The sequence below is a fragment of the Bos mutus genome, chromosome 14, assembly GCF_027580195.1.
Source record: "Bos mutus isolate GX-2022 chromosome 14, NWIPB_WYAK_1.1, whole genome shotgun sequence".
Taxonomy (NCBI): Eukaryota; Metazoa; Chordata; class Mammalia; order Artiodactyla; family Bovidae; genus Bos; species Bos mutus.
The window spans coordinates 397,343-423,860 of record NC_091630.1 but is presented as its reverse complement, the minus strand read 5'-3'; the positions used below and the strand labels follow the sequence as shown (position 1 = coordinate 423,860).

Sequence of the window (26,518 nt, the reverse complement as noted above, 5' to 3'; positions counted from 1 at the left end):
TAAATGAATGCATTAGAATATAAATCCTGGTTTTCAGGATTCATTAACTTGCATATGTCTTACATTTTAATGTAATAATTTCAAATGCTTATCTTAAACTCTATAGATAATATTCAGTGTCATATGGGCAGTTTTCATTACTAAAGCCAAGGGGGGGAGTGTGATAGTGAATTATTCTTGATACTCCACTACCTACTTGTTTTTCTGTTTACCATTTGTAAGTCTTCTGAAGTCAAGCCCCTGGTGTCTCCTTCTGCCTATTAGCAGTGTACAGAAACTTGCATAATTCTCCCATTCCTACCTCTAACCTGTTCTGAGCTCCAGGAATCATGATGCAGTTCATCAGAACAGTGCCTCCCAACCCAGGCAGAGAAGGAGGGCTCTTCTTAGAATAACTCAGAAAGCTTAACCTGACTGTAGGTGCCGACGTGGAGGGGCTGAGCGTGAGTGTTTATTTAAGTTCACCACGGGACTGGTTCCGACACACCTGCTGATTGGAACCAGCGTTAGAAGAAGAGCTGAGATCAGCAGTTAGTCTTTATATCCACTGATGTTTAAAAGGTCACTGATTCTTAAAATAGGTGTCAAAATGACTGTTCCCAGGCATAGAAAAATCTGGATTCCCCATGTGGTATAGTAGGAACTAAATACCTCTTTTGTTACTGAAGATTTGAGTTTGACTTTAATTATTCCACTGCAAGAAAAGAATTTAACTGTTAATAAATGCATAAGCAGTTTACTACACCAAGAATAACATATGCTTCAGGAATAATGCTGCTTCTTGAATTTCCCCTACAGATCATGTTCTATTCTTCATTTAACCATTTCTCAGAATAGTTTTGTAAAATAAGTAATATTATCATATTTAGAAGCTTGGGACAGAGAAAATGTAAGTGACGAAACCCCTAGGCTTAACCTTACTTCATTTTCTTCTTTGGCTTCCTGATATAATTCAGTTTTAATCCCATATAATATCTAGTTATAGAGAAGGAAGTCAGACTTCCTTCTTTAGACAGTTTCTTGAACTTTCTCACCAAATATATGCAAATGGAAAGCTTTTTGTTTCAGGGAGAAGACTTTTGTCCTGACACCAGAACTTAGTCCTCAGAAACTTCGCGGTTTACCTTTTGAAAAAGCTTCAGTATGTCATTATCATGGAATTGAGTGAGTTTTTAATTTTCATTTTATTCTTCTGTGTGTTCTTAATGTGGCTTATCTTCTGTGACTGTGAAGAATGACTGTAACAAACTGATAGAAGTTGAGATAGAGAACCAAAGAGAAAGTATGTCAAAAAACCCTCAAAAAACAAGTATTACATACTCAAATAATTCGTCTTCTGTTGGTAAAAGAAAGATATCTGTTGATTAATCAGTTTTACATTTAAATGTCCTATTATTAGTTATTGGGTATTTTAGTCAGAATTATTTTGGCCCCTACTTTGTATATTGTATGTAAATGTATATTTACACTACTGGGCACATTGATATTCTCTGGTCATTGTCACTGCCCAGAAACTGTTAGATGAAATGTATTCTCATTTGCAATATGTTAATTGTGTGTACATTTTTATGGAATTTTAATTGACCTGTTTGAATAAAATTTCAAAGGGTTCTCTTACTTAGAATTAGAAGCATCAGCAGTTCCTGAGGCCATGTGTGCATCTACCATTCACTGGGATAAGAAAGGAAATGATGGAAATAATATATTTTAGGTTAAATTTGCAAGACCCTAGTGGTTCATTTTGCAAACTATTTCACATTCCTAAAGCAAAGCATTATTTTATATTGATTTTCCATAAGTGAAAATAGAAAAGGACTTGATTTTACCTTGATCTCTTGCCTTCTCCGAGAAGCACCTTTATCAGTGAGCAAAAGAGATATACTACTTTGGTTGTCTTGTAAACTTAATCTTTATGTGACATAACTTTAAACCTTCTTTACTGATAGTGATTCACTCAGGGGCTAAAGATACAAAAGACTGTAAGACAAGTATTTTGGCCCTTAAGAAACATGTACTCTAGTAGGGGAGAAAGAAAGACATGACTTTAGTAGGATGTCAGTTCAATTCAGTTCAGTTCAGGCGCTCAGTCGTGTCCGACTCTTTGTGACCCCATGAATCGCAGCACTCCAGGCCTCCCTGTCCATCACCAACTCCCGGAGTTCACCCAAAATCATGTCCATTGAATCGGTGATGCCATCCAGCCATCTCATCCTCTGTCCCCTTCTCCTCCTGCCTCCAGTCCCTCCCAACATCAGAGTCTTTTCCAGTGAGTCAACTCTTCACGTGAGGTGGCCAAAGTACTGGAGTTTCAGAATGTAAACGGTGTTAAAAATACCAGTATATAACACTTCCCAGTGTGTGAAACAAGTAAACACCACAAATTGAGAATTCCATTGAGGACATCTGAACTAAGTTTGAAGGAATGAAGAGGAATTTATCTGACCAAAAAGGCAGTGTCTATGGGAGGAATGAAAACCACAATCACAGGAAACTAACCAAACTGATCACATTGACCACAGCCTTGTCTAACTCAGTGAAACTATGAACCATCCCATGTGGGGCTACCTAAGAAGGACGGGTCATGGTGGACAGGTCTGACAGAATGTGGTCCACTGGAGAAGGGAATGGCAAACCATTTCAGTATTCTTGCCTTGAGAACCCCATAAATAGTATGAAAAAAACAAAAAGATAATGACACTGAAAGATGAACTCCCCAGGTCAGTGGGTGGCCTGTTGGAGGTGCTACTGGAGATCGGTGGAGAAATAACTCCAGAGCATGAAGAGGCTGAGCCAAAGCAGAAACAACATGCAGTTGTGGATGTGCCTGGTGATAGAAGCAAGGTCCAATGCTGTAAAGAACAGTATTGCATAGGAACCTGGATTGTTTGGTCCATGATTCAAGGCAAATTGGAAGTGGTCAAACAGGAGATGGCAAGACTAAACATTGACATTTTAGGAATCAGTGAACTAAAATGGACTGGAATGAGTGAAATTAATTCAGATGACCATTATATCTACTACTGTGGCCAAGAATCCCTTAGAAGAAATGGAGTAGCCCTCATAGTCAACAAGAGAGTCTGAAATGCAGTACTTGGGTACAATCTCAAAAATGACAGAAGATCTCTGTTCATTTCCAAGGCAAACCATTCAGTATCACAGTAATCCAAGTCTTTGCCCCAACCAGTAATGCTGAAGAATCTGAAGTTGAATGGTTCTACGAAGACCTACCAGACCATCTGGATCTAACACCCCAAAAAGATGTCCTTTTCATTATAGGGGACTGGAATGCAAAAGTAGGAAGTCAAGAAACACCTGGAGTAACAGGCAAATTTGGCCTTGAAGTACAGAATGAAGAAGGGCAAAGGCTAATAGAGATTTGCCAAGAGAATGCACTGGTCATAGCAAACACCCTCTTCCAACAACACAAGAGAAGACTCTACACATGGACATCACCAGATGGTCAACACCGAAATCAGATTGATTATATTCTTTGCAGCCAAAAATGGAGAAGCTCTATACAGTCAGCAAAAACAAGACCAGGAGCTGACTATGGCTCAGATCATGAACTCCTTATTGCAAAATTCAGATTTAAATTGAAGAAAGTAGGGAAAAACACAGACCATTCAGGTATGACCTCAATCAAATCCCTTAGGATCATACAGTGGAAGTGACAAATAGATTCAAGGGTTTGATCTGATAGAGTGCCTGAACAACTAGGGACAGAGGTTTGTGACATTGTAGAGGAGGCCTTACAAATAGCTGAGAAAAGAAGAGAAAGGCAAAGGACAAAAGGAAAGATATACCCATTTGAATGGAGAGTTCCAAAAAATAGCAAGGAGAGATAAGAAAGCCTTCCTCAAAGAAATAGAGGAAAAGAACAGAATGGGAAAGACTAGAGATCTTTTCAAGAAAATTAGAGATACCAAGGGAACATTTCATGCAAACAATGGGCACAATAAAGGATGGAAATGGTATGGACCTAACAGAAGCACAAGATATTAAGAAGAGGTGGCAACAATACCCAGAAGAACTATACAAAATAGATTTCATGACTCAGATAACCACGATGGTGTGATCACTCACCTGGAGTCAGACATCCTGGAATGAGAAGACAAGTGAGCCTTAGGAACCCTCACTATGAACAAAGCTAGTGGAGGTGATGAAATTCCAATTGATTTATTTCAAATCCTGAAAGGTGATGCTGTGAAAGTGGTGCACTTGATATATCAGCAAATTTTGAAACCTCAGCAGTGGCCACAGGAGTACAAAAGGTCAGTTTTCATTCCAATCCCAAAGAAAGGCAATGCCAAAGAATGCTCAAACTACCACACAATTGCACTCATCTAACACGCTAGCAAAGTAATGCTCAAAATTCTCCAACCCATAGGCAGAGGAACCAGAGATCAAATTGCCAAAGCAAGAGAGTTCCAAAAAACACATCTATTTCTGCTTTATTGAGTATGCTAAAGCCTTTGTGTGGATCACAACAAACTGGAAAATTCTTGAAGAGATGGGAATATCAGACCACCTGACCTGCCTCCTGAGAAATCTGTATGCAGGTCAGGAAGCAACAGTTAGAACTGGACATGGAACAACAGACTGGTTCCAAATAGGAAAAGGAGTATGTCAAGGCTGTATATTGTCACCCTGCTTATTTAACTTATATGCAGAGTACATCATGAGAAATGCCAGGCTGGAAGAAGCACAAGCTGGAATCAAGATTGCAGGAGAAATAATAACCTCAGATATGCCGATGACACCACCCTTATGGCAGAAAGTGAAAAAGAACTGAAGAGCCTCTTGATGAAAGTGAAAGAGGAGAGTGAAAAAGTTGGCTTAAAAATCCACATTCAAAAAACTAAGATCATGGCATCTGGTCCCATCAATTTATGGCAAATAGATGGGGAAACAATGGAAACAGTGACAAACTTTAATTTTTTGTGCTCCAAAATCACTGCAGATGGTGACTGCAGCCATGAAATTAAAAGACACTTGCTCTTTGGAAGAAAAGCTATGACCAACCTAGACAGCATATTAAAAAGCAGAGACACTGAGTTGCCAAAAAAGGTCTGTCTATTCAAAGCTATGGTTTTTCCAGTAGTCATGTATGGATGTGAGAGTTGGACCATAAAGAAAGCTGAGAGCTGAAAAATTGATGCTTTTGAACTGTGCTGTTGGAGAAGACTCCTGAGTGTCCCTTGGACTACAAGGAGATCCAACCAGTCCATCCTAAAGGAGATCAGTCCTAAATATTCATTGGAAGGACTGATGCTGAAGCTAAAACTCCATTGCTTTGGCCACCTGATGTGCAGAACTGACTCATTTGAAAAGACGCTGATGCTGGGTAAGATTGAAAGCAGGAAGAGAAGGGGACGACAGAGGATGAAATGGTTGGATGGCATCACCAACTCAGTGGACATGAGTTTGAGTAAGCTCTGGGAGTTGGTGATGGACAGGGAGGCCTGGCGTGCTGCAGTCCATGGGGTCGCAAAGAGTCGGACACGACTGAGCAACTGAACTAATGCGAGGAATGAAGTGCAGTGGTACAGATTCTAGAAAGAGGAAATACCATTTTTGTTTCTGAATAAGACTAAAGACGTATACTGTACTATATTGAGACCAAATCATGAAGATCATTGTTGACGTGAGAGGGAGATTGTTCCTTATTACTGTGGCAGTAGAGGAAACCTTTATTTTTAAAGCATGAAATCATATCCTTGGTTTGTGCCAGTGAAAGAAATCTCATTGTCTGTTGATAAACTGAGGTGAAGTATTTCAAGGAAGACATGTGAAAGGACTGAAATACTGTCAACACCGTGTGAATAAGGAGAATGTGGGAGCTGGCAGCATCTTAAGGCCATTCGTGCACGAGACAGGAGACGCATAGGACCAGTACACAGTGGAAGGTGTTTTCTTTACCAGTCAGCCGTTTAAAGTTACGTTACGAACGTAAACTGAAACAGCAGCGAGAGTCCTCTCCACCCGTAAGACCACACTGATAGTACAGGGCATGAGCCACCAGCTCGGAGTCTAAATTGTTGCTACCTGTATGGGAGAGTGATCAGTTCAGTTCAGTCACTCAGTCGTGTCCTATTCTTTGCAGCCCCATGAACCGCAGCACGCCAGGCCTCCCTGTCCATCACCAACTCCTGGAGTCCACCCAAACCCATGTCCATTGAGTTGGTGATGCCATCCAACCATCTCATCCTCTGTCGTCCCCTTCTCCTCCTGCCTTCAATCTTTCCCAGCATCAGGGTCTTTTCAAATGAGTCAGCTCTTTGCATCAGGTGGCCAAAGTATTGGAGCTTCAGCTTCAACATCAGTCTTTCCAATGAACACCCAAGACTGATCTCCTTTAGGATTGACCGGTTGGGTCTCCTTGCAGTCCAAGGGACTCTCAAGAGTCTTCTCCAACACCACAGTTCAAAAGCATCAATTCTTCTGCGCTCAGCTTTCTTTATAGTCCAACTCTCACATCCATACATGACCACTGGAAAAACCAATGCCTTGAGTAGACAGACCTTTGTTGGCAAAGTAATGTCTCTGCATTTTAATGTGCTCTATAGGTTGGTCATAACTTTCCTTCCAAGGAGTAAGCGTCTTTTAATTTCATGGCTGCAATCAACATCTGCAGTGATTTTGGAGCCCTGAAAAGTAAAGTCAGCCACTGTTTCCACTGATTCCCCATCTATTTGCCATGAAGTGATGGGACCAGATGCCATGATCTTCGTTTTCTGAATGTTGAGCTTTAAGCCAACTTTTTCACTCTCCACTTTCACCAAGAGGCTCTTTAGTTCTTCTTCACTTTCTGCCATAAGGGTGGTTGCCGGGAGCCGGTGTGAGGAGCTCCACCTGTGGCAAAGGTCATGAGGAAGGAGGTTCGGCATACGCAAAGGCGGGATCGAGCATCAGGAGTCCCCCTGGAAACTCTCAGTAGGTGGTGTCATCTAGATATCTGAGGTTGTTGATATTTCTCCCGGCAATCTTGATTCCAGCTTGTGCTTCCTCCAGCCCAGCGTTTCTCATGATGTACTCTGCATATAAGTGAAATAAATATTATTTACTTAGAGTGATCAGTAATTTACCAAAAGCCATGCAATTTTGTATAGTATCAGATTGATAACCTTTGCTCAATGATAAAATTAGTGTATACACTGAAAGTAATTTTGCAAGGGTACTTTTCATAGTGTTATTTCAAATAAACATTGGAAATAAGGTCTAACTGTAGGAACTTGGTTCAATAAATTATAGTGCATCCATAAATAAAATTCCCATGTAGTCACCAGAATAGCTAAAATTAAAACTGATCAGTATTGACAAGTGTATAGAACAATCAGAACTCTCCAATATTATTAGTGGAAGTATAAAATGGCATATTTAGTTCAGAAAAGGATCTGGCAGATTCTTATGAAACTGAACATAGCTTAAACCCCATGGCTCAGCATTTCTAATAGTCATTTTCCTAAGAGAAATGAAAATGTAACACCACAGAAACACTTGTAAAAGAACCCACAGAGTAGTTGTATTCATAATAATCCAAACTGGAAATAGCCTTATTTCATCAATAGATCAATAAATAAACTGATATGTGTATGTAACGCAGTACTACTAAACAGTAACCAGGAGCAACACATATACATGGAACAACACCGAGCTTTTGTCTGTGGGAAAGAAAAGAACAGTTGAAATACGAATTTGAGGAGTTTATAAAATGAAACCCCCTTAAGCAAAAGAACGTAGCTAGACGTGACTCCGTTTCCTTAAGCCTGAGCCTTTGAGATCAAAGCAGTGAATGTGCGGGTAAGCACAGTGAATCCGGAAACTCGCTTTTCCAAGTTCTGGTGTAAACTGTGTAGGCCGACTCCTCTAAACAGCGCTCAAGTGAAGCCTTAAAGTAAATAGGAAACTGCAGAGAGTGCTCTCCTCCTCTTACGTTGCTGTGACCCTTGGGAGTCCTTGAGCTCTTGCTCTACTCAGGCTTAAGGTATATTTGGAAGAAATATATAAACTGTTTAAGTGCAAATCAGTGTTTTCCAAAGGCAAAATGAAATCTGTCTACTGTTGGCTCGTTTTTCACTTGTTTCTCTTATCCTGGAGTGTAAGAGCCCGTTGATTGTAAGATGCAGCGTCTTCTTGAACAAACTGAAATTCCACTGTCAAACTGTGACCGTCAGGTGGCCACACTGGTCTCTTGTTGCATTGAACTTTCTTTCATCTGTTCCAGTGTGTTTGGGAGTTTTTCCAGCGTTCACTGGCATTGCTTGGTGTGTGCTCGGCAGTGTCTTGTCTGCCTTGTATTGATAGGTTAGTACAGCAGCAGCTTAATCTTCTGTTAGGTATTTTTCTTTCTCTGGATACAGAAAGCACTTGGCTGTTGTTTTGTGAGAAAATACGGGCGTGCGCTCCTTCATCCAGGAGTGGGTATTGGCTCCCCTGCTGTCCAGGGTCACCCTGCGCCTGCTGCTCTGTCTCTGGCCCTTTCTGACTGACAAAGTCATGTCTTGTTTCAGTGCCAAACGATAGGAACATCATGGTGAAGACATTTCAGATGGCAATTAGAGTCAACACGGCGGTGCCCGTCATTCAGTTAAAGGCATGACGCTGGGAGCAGCTGTGATCGAGAGATGGTAGAACTGGAAGGAAAAATCTGCGTCTTAGAATCGAAATCTTAGAGTAGGAAAAATTGTATTGGAGTCAAACTATACATTTTTTTCCCTCTCAAAAATTTCCTGTAGGCTAATCAGGGATTACATTTCCTCTTGCCTACAGCTTGTCCTTAGCATTCATGGTTCTTAGTTGTATTCTAGATTCTGTCAGTTGCCCAGGATAGAAATAGGACTCATCAGTAATCCTTAGGGTTGCTGCTGGTTTTTAATGAAATATGTTTTATTAAACAACGGACTGGAGAAAGAATGTTAGAGAGTTGAGAGATCTAGGTTCTAGTCACTTTTCTGCCACGAGTTAACAATCTTAGTTTTTTCGCCTGTTAAATTGTTGGGTTATATCAGAGCTGTTTCAGTCCTAGCTACAATTTAGAATCACCAGCTGCTGCTGCTGCTAAGTCGCTTCAGTCGTGTCCGACTCTGTGCGACCCCATAGACGGCAGCCCACCAGGCTCCCCCGTCCCTGGGATTCTCCAGGCAAGAACACTGGAGTGGGTTGTCATGTCCTTCTCCAATGTGTGAAAGTGAAAAGTGAAAGTGAAGTCACTCAGTCATGTCCGACTCTTTGCGACCCCATGGACTTTACCCTACCAGGCTCCTCCCTCCATGGGATTCTCCAGGCAAGAGTACTGGAGTGGGTGGCCATTTCCTTCTCCATAGAATCACCTAGGTAGCTTTAAAAAAAACAGTCCTAAACGCCAACCCCAGACCAGCTGAGTCAGAAACTCTGGGCACTAGCAGCTCGTGAAAACTTGTCAGGTGATTCCAATGTGCATCTGTGAGTTGACCCCTGAGTAAGGTGATCCTTATCCCTTACATGAAAGCTTACATACTAAATCGGTTCAGGTCAGACTCTGGGGTCACCACCTGGGGTCTGAGTCCTGGCTTTGCTCGCATCGTTAGCGCACTGTGAGATTTGCCGTGGTGGAGTGTAAAACCACTGTGTTGGTGATGATGGCAGCAGCGTGTATCTCTTGACTGCTCTGCTGGCGGGTTCCAGGCACTGATTCTGAGTGCTTGTGTCTGTCCATTCAAGGAATCTTCACCATAGCTCTTTGAGGTAACTGCTGTAAATCTCATCTTGCAGAGGAGGCAGCAAGAGTGTAGATAAAATTAAGTAGTTTGGCCATGTTTACATGACGGTAGAGGCAGATTTAAGTCCAGGGAGTCTGGTTCTCTACTCTTAGAAATCAGAATACATGTCACAAGGGAAAGAGAAAGCCCTTAAAGCCTCCCCCAGGCAATCAGACACTGGGGTCATGATACACTCCTTAAACATTGGACTAAAAGCTTATAGCCCCAAAGTTCTGATTTAAGGAACTTCTTAGAATCTACAAGAGGACAGATAACAGAAAAAGTCTGATGTCTGCAGTCCTGTCATTGTATATGGGACACTGTTTGAGTTTCCTCGATACATTGCACAGAGGGAGAAAGTGAAGGGTTTTCCAACATCATGTGTCTCATAGGTGACTTCCCTGATAAACTTATTTGTTGTCCTTAACAATGTGGGGACTCTTGTCCAGAAGCATTCACTGAACAGACAGCTGCCTGACATCTTAGATCAGATTTGGCTAGAAACCAGATCCATAGTCAGCCAGACTTTGAAGAAGAATTTGTCGTCAGCCTAAGGTGGAAGTGAGTTTCAAAGGGGAATGTCAGAGTGTTCTGAGCTGTGTTTGTTGAGCCAGTTTAGAATGCCTTTATACCCTCCTAATCTTTGTGTTGAAAACAAACTTGCCCTTTCTAACGGAAGTCAGCATTTCACATCATTACATATCAGCCGTGCTGAGGAATCAGAGGTTGGTAGAGACTTAGAAGGTATCAAAACAGCAACTGTATTATTTTGAAAATAAACCAGAGGATTAACTTAATCTGTTGCCCAGAAACAGTCAAAGAGGAATCAGATTGTACCTCACTGTTTTTTTTGTTTTTTTTTTTAATCTTTTGCTGTGTCATGTAGCAGGCTGGAAAAAACTGAACTTGTGAGGGAAATTGGTTATTCACTCACGCTCCCAACAATTATTAGGAAGTTTTGTAAGAACTTTTTAAGTAAATGTTTTGCTCTTTGCAGGTGGCAGGAAATAGCCCATTGCTGCAGCAGAGTTTTTGATGTTAAAGATCTTTCTCTTGCTCAGGTACTGCTTGGATGACCGGAAGGCATTAGAGAGAGATGGGGGATTTTCAGAGCTGCAATCCCGTCTTATTCGTTATGAGACCCAGAGCACCTGCGCCAGGGGGAGTTCTCCGGGACCCACCGTGCTCAGCCCGCTTCCATCTCCTGCGGTTTTGTCAGAGCCCCTGAGTGTCCCTGACGGAGAAGCTCTGCAAAGGGAGCTCCGGACCGACGTCTCCCGAGTGAAAAGGAGATCAAAAGATGTGAACTGCCTTTATCCCCCCAAAAGGTGATATATGAAGTGCACAAAAATAGTATCTTGATGGAAAGTGTTTTAGTCTTAGGGTAATTTTTTTTCATATTAATCATTCATATTTTTTAAGTTGCTTTCTGTGTGGACTTTATACGCTTTCATAGCGTAGATTGGTGACGCTTTCATACCAGGAGTTTGTTTCTTTTGTGAGCAGTTGATGATTATGCTTATAAGTTATAAAGAGAAATGACTTGGGGAAAATCACATTCTTTCTGGCTTTATAATACTAATATACAGTCCATTGGCACAAGGGATTGTCAGGTTTTTAAACCATGGAACACTGGCGGTCTTCTCCATAGATAAAGCAGAGGAGATGCTCTGTTGAAGAGGATATTGAGAGATGCAGTTTTTCTGCCTCCTCCCGCTGTCTGCTGCCTGCACTGGCCCCTTGAACAAGGGGCTTCAGGACTGCAGCTTACGACTGAATCCGCGCCTTGGCAGTGAAAGCACGGAGTCCTAACCACTGGCACCATTTTAAAATAACTTGTTTCATACAAAATATAGCTTTAAAGCCTACATAATACACCATAAAAATGAGACTATTCTAGCTACTTTATTTGCTAGCTAGATAAAATGTCCAAATACTTGAACAAAAATTAGAAGCTCATGAAATAAACAGCCTAATTTCTATTGAATTTATATATCTTTATATATCTTTGGAACTTTTGTCAAATTTAGGTCTTTGGCACCTAAAACAAACCTTAAATTCTTATCATATGTAAGCCTTTCAAAAAGTATCAAATATCTTAAAGTGAAACTGTCTTAAACAGTAATAAGTATTAAGGACTTTCCAGTGGTTAAGATTCCATGCTTCCTGTGCAGGGAGCGCAGGTTTAATTCTGCACTAATCTTAGCGTGCATGTCATGCAGTGTAGCAATATATATATATATATATTAGAATACTGTTTCCCTGATATGAATAACTAAATTATTGTTATAAATTCATGATACTTTTTTCACCTGATAAAGCTAAAAAGCAAATCCATTAATATTTAGGATACTATGTTTTTTAGTAATTTTTTTATTTCTGACTGTGATTGATGTCTATGTGTTCTGGAAAAGAGAGTAACACTGTGTCCTATAGGTTAGCAGAATTGAAGAGTCTGAGACCCTTTCTTGGAAAAAGAAATTTAAACATCTTAGAAAAATCGAAACTAAAATCACTTTTCTAGTTCTATTTCTGTTTGTTTTAACAGCTTATCTTCTACACGTAGTTGAATGGCTATAACAAGCATGATTATTAGGGTTTCTTTATCAAAATTAACTTGTCTATAAACAGTACTGCCTGGAGTGCCATCTCTGGTTTATGTGAGAAATTGTAAATTGACAGGAAGGGAGACAGTAGTATCACTTGTTGCTTTTCCTCTGAGCTAAAATCCTAGATTATTATTCACTGCTTTCTGTGTTCTTGTTTCTCATTTGAAGAACTAAAGGAGCAACTGTGTAATGCCATGTTGATTGCTTATTTAAGGCAGTAGTAACAAGAAATTGTGTTTGCTCTCCTGGGGTTTATATGTTGATGATTATAGCTGTAGTGTTGAGGAAAGAAAATGAACGTGATTGGTGACTCCCTTAATCTGTGTTCTGGTCTTGCCCCTGCAACAGACTTGTGAGATCTGGAAGTTCAGATTCTCTTCTTTCTCAGACAAGTGGCAGTGGTCACCATCACCACGCGGTCCCTTCCAGAAAGCTGCGGGCAGAGCGGCCATTACCTGTGACGTGTCCCTCTGCGCTGAGCAGTGAAACTCCCGGAGCCACTGCCAAGGCTGGCTCAGGTCCAAAAGCTGTGCGTGAATCAGAAACATCAAGGCCCGCGAAGGAATCCCGATCACAGAAGCACACGCGGGTAAAGATCCGCTTCCTGACTCTCTCAGTCTACACGGGAAGAAACGTTCTTATTTGATTCATTTCAGATGTTTGTCAAAAAAGTTTATCAATGAAATGAAGTGGTCTGTAATTTACTTTAAAATAATACCAAGGAGTTCCCTGGTGGCCTCTTGGTGAGGATTCCAGGCTTTCACTGCTGTGGCCCAGATTCAGTCCCTGATTGGGAGCTGAGATCCTGCCCCGTGGTGCAGCCACATAATAATAGTTCAGTGAAAGAAGGGTAATGGGAAAGTGCAAGTCGGGGTGTGAAGGAGCAGAAGGAGCCCCAGATGGATCCTCCTTATATATATTTATATATATATAACCAGCTCTTATATATAGTCTTCATATATATATATTATATATATAGCCAGGTCTTATATATAGTCTATATATATATAAAACCAGCTCTTATATATAGTCCTCGTGTGTGTGTGTGTATATATATATATATAGCCAGGTCTTATATATAGTCCTCACAGGAGACAGGGATCAAGACCATCCCCATGGAAGAGAAATGCAAAAAACCAAAATAGCTATCTGGGGAGGCCTTACAAATAGCTGTGAAAAGAAGAGAAGCAAAAAGCAGAGGAGAAAAGGAAAGATATAAGCATCTGAATGCAGAATTCCAAAGAACAGCAAGAAGAGATAAGAAAGCCTTCCTCAGCAATCAATGCAAAGAAATAGAGGAAAACAACAATGGGAAAGACTAGAGATGTCTTCAAGAAAATTAGAGATACCAAGGGGACATTTCATGCAAAGATGGGCTCGATAAAGGGCAGAAATGGTATGGGCCTAACAGAAGCAGTAGATATTAAGAAGAGGCGGCAAGAGTACACAGAAGAACTGTACAAAAAAGGTCTTCACAACCCAGATAATCATGATGGTGTGATCACTCACCTAGAGCCAGACATCCTGGAATGTGAAGTCAAGTGGGCCTTAGAAAGCATCACTACGAACAAAGCTAGTGGAGGTGATGGAATTCCAGTTGAGCTATTTCAAATCCTGAAAGGTGATGCTGTGAAAGTGCTGCACTCAGTATGCCAGCAAATTTGGAACACTCAGCAGTGGCCACAGGACTGGAAAAGGTCAGTTTTCGTTCCAATCCCGAAGAAAGGCAATGCCAAAGAATGCTCAAACTACCTCACAATTGCACTCATCTCACACGCTAGTAAAGTAATGCTCAAAATTCTCCAAGCCACGCTTCAGCAATACGTGAACTTCCAGATGTTCAAGCTGGTTTTCGAAAAGGCAGAGGAACCAGAGATCAAAGTGCCAACATCCGCTGGATCATTGAAAAAGCAAGAGAGTTCCAGAAAAACATCTATTTCTGCTTTATTGACTATTCCAAAGCCTTTGACTGTGTGGATCACAATAAACTGTGGACAATTCTGAAAGAGATGGGAGTACCAGACCACCTGACCTGCCTCTTGAGAAACCTATATGCAGGTCAGGAAGAAACAGAACTGGACATGGAACAACAGACTGGTTCCAAATAGGAAAAGGAGTACCTCAAGGCTATATACTGTCACCCTGCTTATTTAACTTCTATGCAGAGTACATCATGAGAAACGCTGAGCTGGAAGAAGCACAAGCTGGAATCAAGATTGCCGCGAGAAATACCAATCACCTCAGATATGCAGATGACACCACCCTTATGGCAGAAAGTGAAGAGGAACTAAAAAGCCTCTTGATGAAAGTGAAGAGTGAAAAAGTTGGCTTAAAGCTCACATTCAGAAAACGAAGATCATGGCATCTGATCCCATCAGTTCATGGGAAATAGATGGGAAAACAGTGGAAACAGTGTCAGACTTTATTTTTTGGGGCTCCAAAATCACTGCAGATGGTGACTGCAGCCATGAAATTAAAAGACGCTTACTCCTTGGAAGGAAGGTTATGACCAACCTAGATAGCATATTGAAAAGCAGAGACATTACTTTGCCAACAAAGGTCCGTCTAGTCAAGGCTGTGGTTTTTCCAGTGATCATGTATGGATGTGAGAGTTGGACTATGAAGAAGGCTGAGCGCCTAAGAATTGATGTTTTTGAACTGTGGTGTTGGAGAAGACTCTTGAGAGTCCCTTGGACTGCAAGGAGATCCAACCAGTCCATTCTAAAGGAGATCAGCCCTGGGATTTCTTTGGAAGGAATGATGCTAAAGCTGAAACTCCAATACTTTGGCCATCTCATGCGAAGAGTTGACTCATTGGAAAAGACTCTGATGCTGGGAGGGATTGCGGGCAGGAGGAGAAGGGGACGACAGAGGATGAGATGGCTGGATGGCATCACTGGCTCTATGGATGTGAGTTTGGGTGAACTCCGGGAGTTGGTGATGGATAGGGAGGCCTGGCGTGCTGATATTCATGGGTCGCAAAGCGTTGGACACGACTGAGCGACTGAACTGAACTGATGTATATATATTTATATATGTATAGAGCCAGCTCTTATATATAGTTCATATATATATTTATAATTTATATATAGATTATGTATAAATATATTTATATAAAATATATAATTATAATCACATAATTATATTTGTTTATATATATAAATATATAATGATTTTTATATATATATATATATATAAAACCAGCTCTTACATGTAGTCCTGATACATGTATATATATAGAGAGAGAGATTTTGTTAGAAAATATATTCTCTTTATAGTGTTTGAAATTTTCCGTAATAAAAAACAAGGACACACCTGTGTATACCTATCCCTGCTGTGTGTACCATTCCCATTCTGATGTTGACTCAGAGCTCAGCACATGAGACCCTCTCTTGGGACGCTTCAGTCCTCTCTGCCCGACAGCTACCCTGTGACATGTGAGTGTGTCACTGTTTCAGGTCTCTTCTTCTCAATGGTTTGGTCTTAATGAGCTTAACTGTCTTTAGCATAGCTACACGGTTGTGTGATTTACAGAGCTCAGCTCTCAGGGTAAGAAACACTAGTCACATGTTATGTTGTATTCAAGATACTGAAAGAAGTAGTTGCTGAAACCCTGAAGAAGCACGGGATCACGGAGGCTCACGGGTGCTTCTCTGCTTGCAGCCAGCGTCTCTTTGAGATCTCCAAGTTCTACCTAAAGGTACAGTGTCTTCTCTACTGACGGCAAAATCGAGGTCATGTTCTAATGTTCCTATTTGACTCAAGGTAGTATGAATTGAATATTTTTTACTCTGACACCTTATTGCCACATTTTTTAATGGAGGTAGAAAAACTGGAGTCAGAATACTTTATGGTTGATTTTAGTTCTCATATATAGAGAATGGTACCTTAACTGACACCCCCAGTGTTTGCCTAACAGGTCATTGACTTGAGTTGATCATAAGCTCAGCTTATTTTATGTACTCAGGTAATCTTAGTATATCGTGAAGGTACCTGACAGAGTGTCAAAACATACAGTTTCTAGTTCTGGATCCACTAATAGCTCGCTGTAGTACAAACAGACCGACCGTTCAGATAACCGTTTTGTGAAACTTAAGCGGTGTTAGATTTTTATGTGGGTTTTTGATTAAAACTGCAGATGGACCACAGGTGGAACACTTTGAGTTCCCTTGTAGAATCTCTCGAGAAAGACAGTACTGAAGGTGCAAAAGCCAAGAAAAGAAGAAGGAAGACCGTGGCGGTGCTGTCACACGTTGGCGCAGGAAGCACGTGGATGCGTGTTGTGGCTGAGCAGCAGTGACAGCCTCGATGCCCGCCTGGGGCTGAGAGTCCAGACCCAGCACGGTCTCGGGCCTGCTTGGAGCCTGGTGAAACCAGGTGTTGTGGAAGGCGGGGCAGAGTGCCATGAAGAGCAGGAGTTAGAGAGAGGTCCGCAGAGTGAACGGGGAGCCTTCAGCCTGCTCTGCACACCTTTCCCCACAGCGTTCGCTGAGGATGGCTGTATTACCCGTGGCTTTGCTCTCTCCCACCCTGCGGCAGTGTGGGAAACAGTCCCTGGAGGAGAAACGCGTGGGAGGCCGCAGTGAAAAGGCCAATGACCTCTTATTCCCCTACCTTACAAAGGTGCCAGTGAATAAGCTCTGCACACACAGAAGTTCCAGTAAGATTTTTATTGTCTCATTTTAAAATACGACTGGAAGGGATGTCCCTGGAAGCCCAGTGGCTAAGACTGTGCTTCTGCTCCAGGGAGCATGGGTTTGATCCCTGGACTGGGAACTATGATCCCATGTGCTGTGTGCTACAGCGGAAACAATTTTAAAATGTCTGTGTGACCAGACAGCTGAGACTCGGCAGAGTTCTGAGGAAAGCGTCTAACTCAGCAGGTGTCAGAACATAAAGGAGCAGAGGGGGCGCGGGAGGAGCAGAAGCCTGAAGAGAACGCCATGAAAACTGGATGTCAGGAAGGAGACAGTCGCATGTACAAAACCGGAATGTGATGCTGTTTGTGCAAACTATAGAACGTGAAATTTCCTTAAAATTAAAAATACAGTAAAATCACTAATAGTCAACAGTGAGAGTAAGAAATTTGCCAGAAGTTAGTATTACTGACAAAATTGAGGAGAAAAACATTAAACGTGAGATAAGAAAATGGGGGAATTAATCTGAAAGATCCATTATGCTCATAATAGAGACGAGAGGAGAGAAAACCTTCAGAAATACACAAGGCATTCCAGAACCGAAGGATGCAAACCTCCTGCTGGAAAGGGCACACAGCTCGTCCTGCCTGGAGGGTGGCAGTTCTGCAAGCCCGTCACTGTGGAAGGTCACATCTCCTGGAGGGGGAGAGTAGTTCCAGAGAAGTTTTCTGGGAGAGAAGCAGTTGACATAAAGATTCAAGAATAAGGTTGGCATTGGACTTTTCTAGTAGCCTCGCATGCCAGATGGTAGAACATCATCTTCACATTCTGAAGGAAAGTGATTTACCTGGCATTTTTTATCTGGCCCAGAAGTCAGTCACAGGCCTTCCCTGGCGGCTCAGTGAGGAATCCACCTGCAATGCAAGAGACCCAGTTTCAGTCCCTGGGTTGGGAACATCCCCTGGAGAAGGGAATGGCTACACTCCAGTGTTCTTGCCTGGAGAATCCCATGGACCGAGGAGCTTGGTGGGCTACAGTCCGCGGGGTCGCAAAGGGTCGGACACGGCTGAGCGACTGACACACGGAAGCCAGTGAGGTGTGAAGATTCAGTAGAGGACACGGCTGAGCGACTGACACACGGAAGCCAGTGAGGTGTGAAGATTCAGTGGAGACGCTTCAGGCACGAAAGGTCTCAAAAATTTTGTCACCTGTGTAACCTTTAATGAATTTGTGAGAAGATGAAATTCAGTAGAACAAGGGACTTACTCAAGAAATAAAAGAAAAACTACCTAGACTGGGAAAGATATGTTCCAGTGGGACCTGGTCCAGGAAGCAGCTGGACCAAACTGCAGCAGGCCGTGGGAGAAGGGGCTCCAGGGTTTAAAGAATGCAGTTAAGAAAACCAGCGCAGAAACGAAAAGCTGAAGGGGCGATTACCCGGTATCCGAGAGTGTTTGAAGAACTTTGATGTACATTTAATCAGTCTTTTTAATCAGAGTTGTGGGGCTAGGGGCAGAATTATGTACCTGGAAAGCTAAGCCAATATAGTTCAACCACAGGATAAATGAAACATTAGATGAAAGAGAAATTATAACCATAATATGTTACTTAGCTTGGGAGTAAACTTTATTTGCTTAAGCATAAAATGCAAACATTGACTGTTTACTAATTAAAAAAAAAAATTGTGGTGCAGCTGTTACTGAGAGGAAACGAAGGGAGGTGGGAGGATTCAGAGGCCTGAATCCAGGGTAACAGCAGTCACTGTCTGAAAGTGTGAAGTCACACAGTAGCAGTAATAAGCGTATTATCCAGAAACACGGAGGTAGAACAAGAGAAACAGAAGAGAGCCCTGAAAGTGACTGCTTCGACGGAGCATGACTTGGAAGCACAGCAGAGGACAGCTTTTTTTGTAAAACAAGTGAATTTTTTAAATTTTAACTTGTTATAGGTTATTAACTTTTTAAAAGTCAGAGATTTCAGTTTTATGTCCAGTGTCATCCCCTCTGTGTCTGGAGTGAAATAGCCAGTAAGAAGAGAGAGGTAAAAGGTGTTTTATCTGAAAAATAAACATTAATTGTATGTCCGTCTCCTGAGTAATGAAGCATTAGTGAGTACACATAGCCGACGATGGAGAAGGAAACAGCAGCCCAGTCCAGCGTACTAGGCAGGAGAACCCCATGGACAGTGGAGTCTGCTGGGCTGCAGTCCATGGGGTTGCAGAGTCAGACACGACTGAGCGCCTGAGCACATGTGCACAGCTGAGGATGGGTGTGGGTCTGGCCGGTGCTGTTGGGTTTATGAGCTCAGAGCAGCATGGACTTACGTACAGACAGGTGTATTTTGGTTAGAGAACTTTGGCCTTCCAGGGTGGAACTAAATGATAATCTCTTGCTGTGATTTCTCCCTCTTCACATTGATGATTATAGAATGATTTAGGATCATGTCAGGTTTATTTAGGAGAAGGCGATGGCACCCCATTCCAGTACTCTTGCCTGGAAAATCCCATGGATGGAGGAGCCTGGTGGGCTACAGTCCAAGGAGTTACAAAGAGTTGGACACAACTGAGCACGCACACGGAGAAGGCAGTGGCACCCCACTCCGGCACTCTTGCCTGGAAAATCCCATGGATGGAGGAGCCTGGTAGGCTGCAGTCCATGGGGTCGCTAAGAGTCGGACATGACTGAGCGATTTCACTTTCACTTTTCACTTTCATGCATTGGAGAAGGAAACGGCAACCCACTCCAGCATTCTTGCCTGGAGAATCCCAGGGACGGGGGAGCCTGGTGGGCTGCCATCTATGGGGTCGCACAGAGTCGGACATGACTGAAGCGACTTAGCAGCAGGTTTATTTAATAATGACTTGTTCTTTGTAATTTAATGTACAGATTTGAAATGCTCTGTTTTCTTATGTTTAGGATCTTAAAACTTCAAGGGGTCTATTTGAAGAAATGAAGAAAACAACAAACAACAATGTTGTGCAGGTAAGCGTGCCGTGAGTGCATCCAGTTAGGCTGCGGTCTTGTTTCTGGGCGGCCAGGAGGCGTAGTACACGCAGTGAGAATTAGTGAGTGGTCTGTTCAGCTATGTCCCTGTGACCACTCGTTAAATAGCTTAATGGACTTACGTAAGTAGGGTCTTTAGTAGTATTTAAGAGATTTCTCTGTTAACAAAAGAGCTTCTAAATTAATGTTCAGAAAGAAAAAGAATAATCCAAAGAGCTGGAAAACTTAATCCATTTTGATTAGCTGTTTTCAAAGCTTGGTTTAATTCTATTTTTAGTGATCCTTTAAAAACAAATTTTCAAATAAAGGTGAGAAAATAGAGCAGTATCTTCATTTTGTCCAGTGAGCACACCACCATTGTATTCTGCAACATAAAAAAGTTCACCAAAAAGTGTTCTTTAGCAAGAAAATAAAATGTGTGATTTTTTTTTCTGTTTAAAAATTCATGATATAATATGTAAATACATATGCAAAGAAACACATACAACTAAAAAAAAAAAAGAATTTTAAAAGATTCAGGCTGAGAAAGAAAACATTTAAGAACCCTGGAGGCCCCGAAGTCTCTTCCCCACCGCATCCTACTCTGTCACCTCTGGGGGTAAATGCTGTATTGATGTTTTGTGTTTGATAATCCTTTAATTTTTTAAACTGTAGTTGGTGTGTAATATTGTGTGGGTTACAGGTGTACGGTATAGCGGCTCACAGCGTTTGCAGGTTTTGCACTCTCAGTCCTTGTGAAATCCTGGCTGCACTCCCTGTGCCGCACAGTGTCCTTGTAGCTCGTTTGCTACAGAACAGCTTGTGCTTCACTCTCCTCCTCCTGGACTGCCTCTCCCTCTTCCCCCTCCCCACCAGTAAAGGGTACTTTTAAGATAAAATGTATTTTTTAAGAGTCTGATGTGTTATTTTTTGTCTTAAATTTTCTACCATGCTCTTTTGAACAATGTATTTTTCTATCGCTTTTGTTTTCAAAAGAATGTACCATAATCATATTTTTTCTCCCCGTAGGTAATTGAATGGGTGTTAGAAAAAGCAAGCAAGAAATAAGACAGAATCATTCCCTTTGGATGATTATAAATTGGATGGATCTATTATATACCACTTCCTTCCTTAGTTTGAAAATTACACATTTCAAACTTTATTCAAAGAATTAATGTTCCATTTCTAAGGAATTTCATAAATACCCTGTACTTATATAGTTTTGAAGTTGCTCAGTTAATGTAATTTTAGTTTGTATACTTACAGTTTTACTATATTTTAATTTTTAAAGTTAATATTTTTGTGTATGTTTAAAAATTTTACTCTTGGTTATTTAATTATTTCAATAAATAGAAAAAGATATTTCTTTACTTCTTGGTAAATGTCTTTGTTGTTAGGTATATTTAAACTGCTGAGTCTTAAGTAAGACATCGCCAGTGGCTTTTCTCAGGTGTTACTACAGCTTGACTTATTGGATGACCCTTGGTTTAGAAAATATTGGCAAAAAATTCGTATAACATTAGTCATGCTCCCTTACCCCTGCCCTGGAGCCAGCACTGTTGGAGCTATTGATGTTTATTTGGGATGAAAAAAAGAGCAAAAATTGTGAAAATAAGACATAGTGAAAATGACTTAAGTACCTACTCCCAGAAAAAAAAAATGTTTTCCCATGACAGTAAATTTGGAAAATGTGGAAAACACTAAGGAGAATGGAAAAAATTCCAATACTGTTCTGTCTACATAAACATTATATTTATTTTTAAAATTGCGGTCATATGTGTGATATGTATGTATATTAATTTATAGCCTGCTTTTCACTTAACAATGTGATATAACAATATGATTAAAATGATTTTTATATCATATCATTAATAACTGCATAATTCAAATGAATCAGTTTATTTAACCAATCCTGCATTGTTGGACATATGAGTTTAATATTTGCTTATTGTAAATGGAACTTAAATGAATATTTCTGGTACATCACTGATTATTCCTTAGTACAGCTTTTTCAGGGTGGAGTCTGCAGGTGTCTGAATGTACTGCTTTTACTTAACTTCAGTGCTGTGCTCACACTTAATAACTTTTGTGAATGTCCCATAAAAATACTGGAAATGGCAACCCACTCCAGTGTTTTTGCCTGGAGAATCCCAGGGACAGAGGAGCCTGGTGGGCTACAGTCCACAGGGTCGCAAGAGTTGGACACGAGTTAGCGACTGAACCACCACCGCCACCATAAAAATACTTCAAAGTAAAAAGTACTCAAGATACTCGAGATAAATGTGAAAGCAGGTAACAGGAGCGATCTAAAAGGCCTAGGGACTTCAGGTCTGTTTCTGGCACGGACTGAACTCACGGGAGGAGCTGCAGGCCGGGCGGAAGTCCAGCTGCGTGAGCCGCGTGCCTGTGTCCAGGAGAGGACCCTGCCGGCCAGGCCTGTCCATCTGTAGGACACCCACGCACGGGACCTCAAAAGGCAGACCCGAGGGAGAATAGAGCAGAGCGCAGGCCTCGGCTCTTCGGATGTTAATTCCCGTAAAACTTGCATTCCCTGAGAGGACCTTAGAGAAAAAGGGAGCCAGCCACAGGGCCAGACTGGCTCAGCCTGTTCCACAGTGATGGTACGTTTGGGAAAATTGTTGTGTACATCACCTGGAAAAGAGAAGTTGGCTCCCTTGTGGCTCAGATGGTAAAGAATCTGCTTGCAGTGCAGGAGACCCGGGTTCAATTCCTGCGTGCTCAAGATTCCCTAGAAAAGGGCATGGCAACCCGCTCCAGCGTTGCTGCCTGGAGAGTCCATGGACAGAGAAGCCTGGTGGGCTACAGCCACGGGGTCGAAAAGAGTCAGACACGACTGACTGACTAAGCACACACATCAGTTCAGTTCAGTCGCTCAGTCGTGTCCAACTCTTTGCGACCCCATGAATTGCAGCACGCCAGGCCTCCCTGTCCATCACCAACTCCAGGAGTTCACTCAAACTTAGGTCCATCGAGTTGGTGATGCCATCCAGCCATCTCATCCTCTGTCGTCCCCTTCTCCTCCTGTCACCAATCCCTCCCAGCATCAGAGTCTTTTCTAATGAGTCAACTCTTCACATGAGGTGGCCAAAGTATTGGAGTTTCAGCTTTAGCATCAGTACTTCCAATGAACACCCAGGACTGATTTCCTTTAGAATGGACTGGTTGGATCTCCTTGCAGTCCAAGGGACTCTCAAGAGTCTTCTCCAACACCACAGTTCAGAAGCATCAATTCTTCGGCACTCAGCTTTCTTCACAGTCCAACTCTCACATCCATACATGACCACTGGAAAAACCATAGCCTTGACTAGATGGACCTTTGTTGGCAAAGTAATGTCTCTGCTTTTGAATATGCTATCTAGGTTGGTCATAACTTTTCCTTCCAAGGAATAAGCGTCTTTTAATTTCATGGCTGCAGTCACCATCTGCAGTGATTTTGGAGCCCAGAAAAATAAAGTCTGACACTGTTTCCACTGTTTCCCCATCTATTTCCCATGAAGTGATGGGACCAGATGCCATAATCTTAGTTTTCTGAATGTTGAGCTTTAGGCCAACTTTTTCATTCTCTTCTTTCACTTTCATCAAGAGGCTCTTTAGTTCTTCTTCAATTTCTGCCATAAGGGTGGTGTCATCTGCATATCTGAGGTTATTGATATTTCTGCCGGCAATCTTGATTCCAGCTTGTGCTTCATCCAGCCCAGCGTTTCTCATGATGTACTCTGCATGTAAGTTAAATAAGCAGGGTGACAGTATACAGCCTTGACATACTCTGTTTCCTATTTGGAACCAGTCCGTTGTTCCATGTCCAGTTCTGTTTCTTCTTGACCTGCGTATAGGTTTCTCAAGAGGCAGGTCAGGTGGTCTGGTACTCCCATCTCTTTCAGAATTGTCCACAGTTTATTGTGATCCACACAGTCAAAGATAGTAGAAATAGATGTTTTTCTGGAACTCTCTTGCTTTTTCGATGATCCAGCGGATGTTGGCAGTTTGATCTCTGGTTCCTCTGCCTTTTCGAAAACCAGCTTGAACATCTGGAAGTTCACGGTTCACGTATTGCTGAAGCCTGGCTTGGAGAATTTTGAGCATTACCTTACTAGTGTGTGAGATGAGTGCAATTGTGCATTAGTTTGAGCATTCTTTGGCATTGCCTTTCTTTGGGATTGGAATGAAAACTGACCTTTTCCAGTCCTATGGCCACTGCTGAGTTTTCCAAATTTGCTGGCGTATTGAGTGCAGCACTTTCACAGCATCATCTTTCAGGATTTGAAATAGTTCAACTGGAATTCCATCAGCTCCACTAGCTTTGTTCGTAGTGATGCTTTCTAAGGCCCAGTTGACTTCACATTCCAGGATGTCTGGCTCTAGGTGAGTGATCACACCATCATGATTATCTTGGTCGTGAAGATCTTTTTTGTACAGTTCTTCTGTGTATTCTTGCCACCTCTTAATATCTTCGCTTCTGTTAGGTCCATACCATTTCTGTCCTTTATCAAGCCCATCTTTGCATTAAACGTTCCCTTGGTATCTCTAATTTTCTTGAAGAGATCTCTAGTCTTTCCCGTTCTGTTGTTTTCCTCTATTTCTTTGCATTGATTGTTGAAGCCTTTCTTATCTCTTATCTCTGCAAAGAAGAGCTCCCTTCTTTGGAACTCTGCATTCAGATGCTTATATCTTTCCTTTTCTCCTTTGCTTTTCACTTCTCTTCTTTTCATAGCTATTTGTAAGGCCTCCCCAGACAGCCATTTTGCTTTTTTGCATTTCTTTTCCATGGGGATGGTCTTGATCCCTGTCTCCTGTACAGTGTCACAAACCTCTGTCCATAGTTCATCAGGCACTCTATCAGATCTAGTCTCTTAAATCTATTTCTCACTTCCACTGTATAATCATAAGGAATTTGATTTAGGTCGTACCTGAATGGTCTAGTGGTTTTCCCTACTTTTTTCAATTTCAGTCTGAATTTGGTAATAAGGAGTTCATGATCTGAGCCACAGTCAGCTCCCAGTCTTGTTTTTGCTGACTGTATAGACCTTCTCCATCTTTGGCTGCAAAGAATATATAATCAGTCTGATTTCGGTGTTGACCATCTGGTGATATCCATGTGTAGAGTCTTCTCTTGTGTTGTTGGAAGAGGGTGTTTGCTACGACCAGTGCGTTCTCTTGGCAAAACTCTATTAGCCTTTGCCCTGCTTCATTCCATATTCCAAGGCCAAATTTGCCTGTTACTTCAGGTGTTTCTTGACTTCCTACTTTTGCATTCCAGTCCCCTATAATGAAAAAGACATCTTTTTTGGGTGTTAGTTATAAAAGGTCTTGTAGGTCTTCATAGAACTGTTCAACATCAGCTTCTTCAGCGTTACTGATTGGGGCATAGACTTGAATTACTGTGATATTGTATGGTTTGCTTTGGAAACGAACAGAGATCATTCTGTCGTTTTTGAGATTGCATCCAAGTACTGCATTTCGGGCTCTTTTGTTGACCACGATGGCTACTCCATTTCTTCTGAGGGATTCCTGCCCGCAGTAGTAGATATAACGGTCATCTGAGTTAAATTCACCCGCTCCAGTCCATTTCAGTTTGCTGATTGCTAGAATGTCGACGTTCACTCTTGCCATCTCCTGTTTGACCACTTCCAATTTGCCTTGATTCGTGGACCTGACATTCCAGGTTCCTATGCAATATTGCTCTTTACAGACCTTGCTTCTATCACCAGTCACATCCACAACTGGATTTTGCTTTGGCTCCATCCCTTCATTCTTTATGGAGTTATTTCTCCACTGGTCTCCAGTAGCAATTTGGGCACCTGCCGACCTGGGGAGTTCCTCTTTCAGTATCCTATCATTTTGCTTTTTCATACTGTTCATGGGGTTCTCAAGGCAAGAATACTGAAGTGGTTTGCCGTTCCCTTCTCCAGTGGACCACATTCTGTCAGATCTCTCCACCATGACCCGCCCGTCGTGGGTGGTCCCACAGGGCATGGCTTAGTTTCACTGAGAGACCAGGCTGTGGTCCGTGTGATTAGATTGACTAGTTTTCTTTGATTATGGTTTGTGTGTCTGCCCTCTGATGCCTCTCGCAACACCGACTGTCTTACTTGGGCTTCTCTTACCTTGGACGTGGGTTATCTCTTCACGGCTGCTCCAGCAAGGAGATACCCCTCGTCCAAGGTAAGGAGCAGCGGCCGCGCTTTGCTGAAGCACACACATACAACCCGGAAAAGAGAAGTGGCACCAAATGAACTCATGGATCTAGTTAAGGTTGGTTCCAAACAGAATGCTGAAAGTGTCAGTGAGCCATTTGTTTGCTTATTTGGCTGAAAACAATAAAGGCACAGGACAAGATACATGAACTAGAGGAGGGAATGTTCAGTTTTCTAGCAGAATTTTGAGGTGATACAGAAGACTTGGAACATTCTGGATTGGAAAATAAAATGTTTTCCCACTTCATTTCCAGTGGCAAAAGGTTCTCCAAGTAAGTAATAGCCTCAAGATCAAACCAAAGGTTCAGTGATAAATGCTTCATTAAAACCTTAGAAATA

General features: G+C 41.9%; 1 protein-coding gene across 3 annotated transcripts in view; it reads left to right on the top strand.

Moving 5' to 3' along the window:
* Positions 1–21,994, top strand: part of MTBP (MDM2 binding protein) — an 80,303-nt gene extending 58,309 nt beyond the window's left edge. For 2 of the 3 annotated variants that reach the window (XM_070382856.1, XM_070382858.1), the window contains 6 exons: positions 1,069–1,164; positions 10,799–11,065; positions 12,695–12,935; positions 15,933–16,046; positions 19,899–19,964; positions 20,994–21,993. In XM_070382856.1, coding sequence (XP_070238957.1) covers positions 1,069–1,164; positions 10,799–11,065; positions 12,695–12,935; positions 15,933–16,046; positions 19,899–19,964; positions 20,994–21,032 — 823 coding nt within the window. In that variant the 3' untranslated portion in view covers positions 21,033–21,993. Of the gene's footprint in view, positions 1–1,068; positions 1,165–10,798; positions 11,066–12,694; positions 12,936–15,932; positions 16,047–19,898; positions 19,965–20,993 lie in introns of all 3 variants that reach the window. The other variant, XM_070382857.1, reaches the window with a different exon arrangement.
* The last annotated feature ends 4,524 nt before the right edge of the window (positions 21,995–26,518 follow it).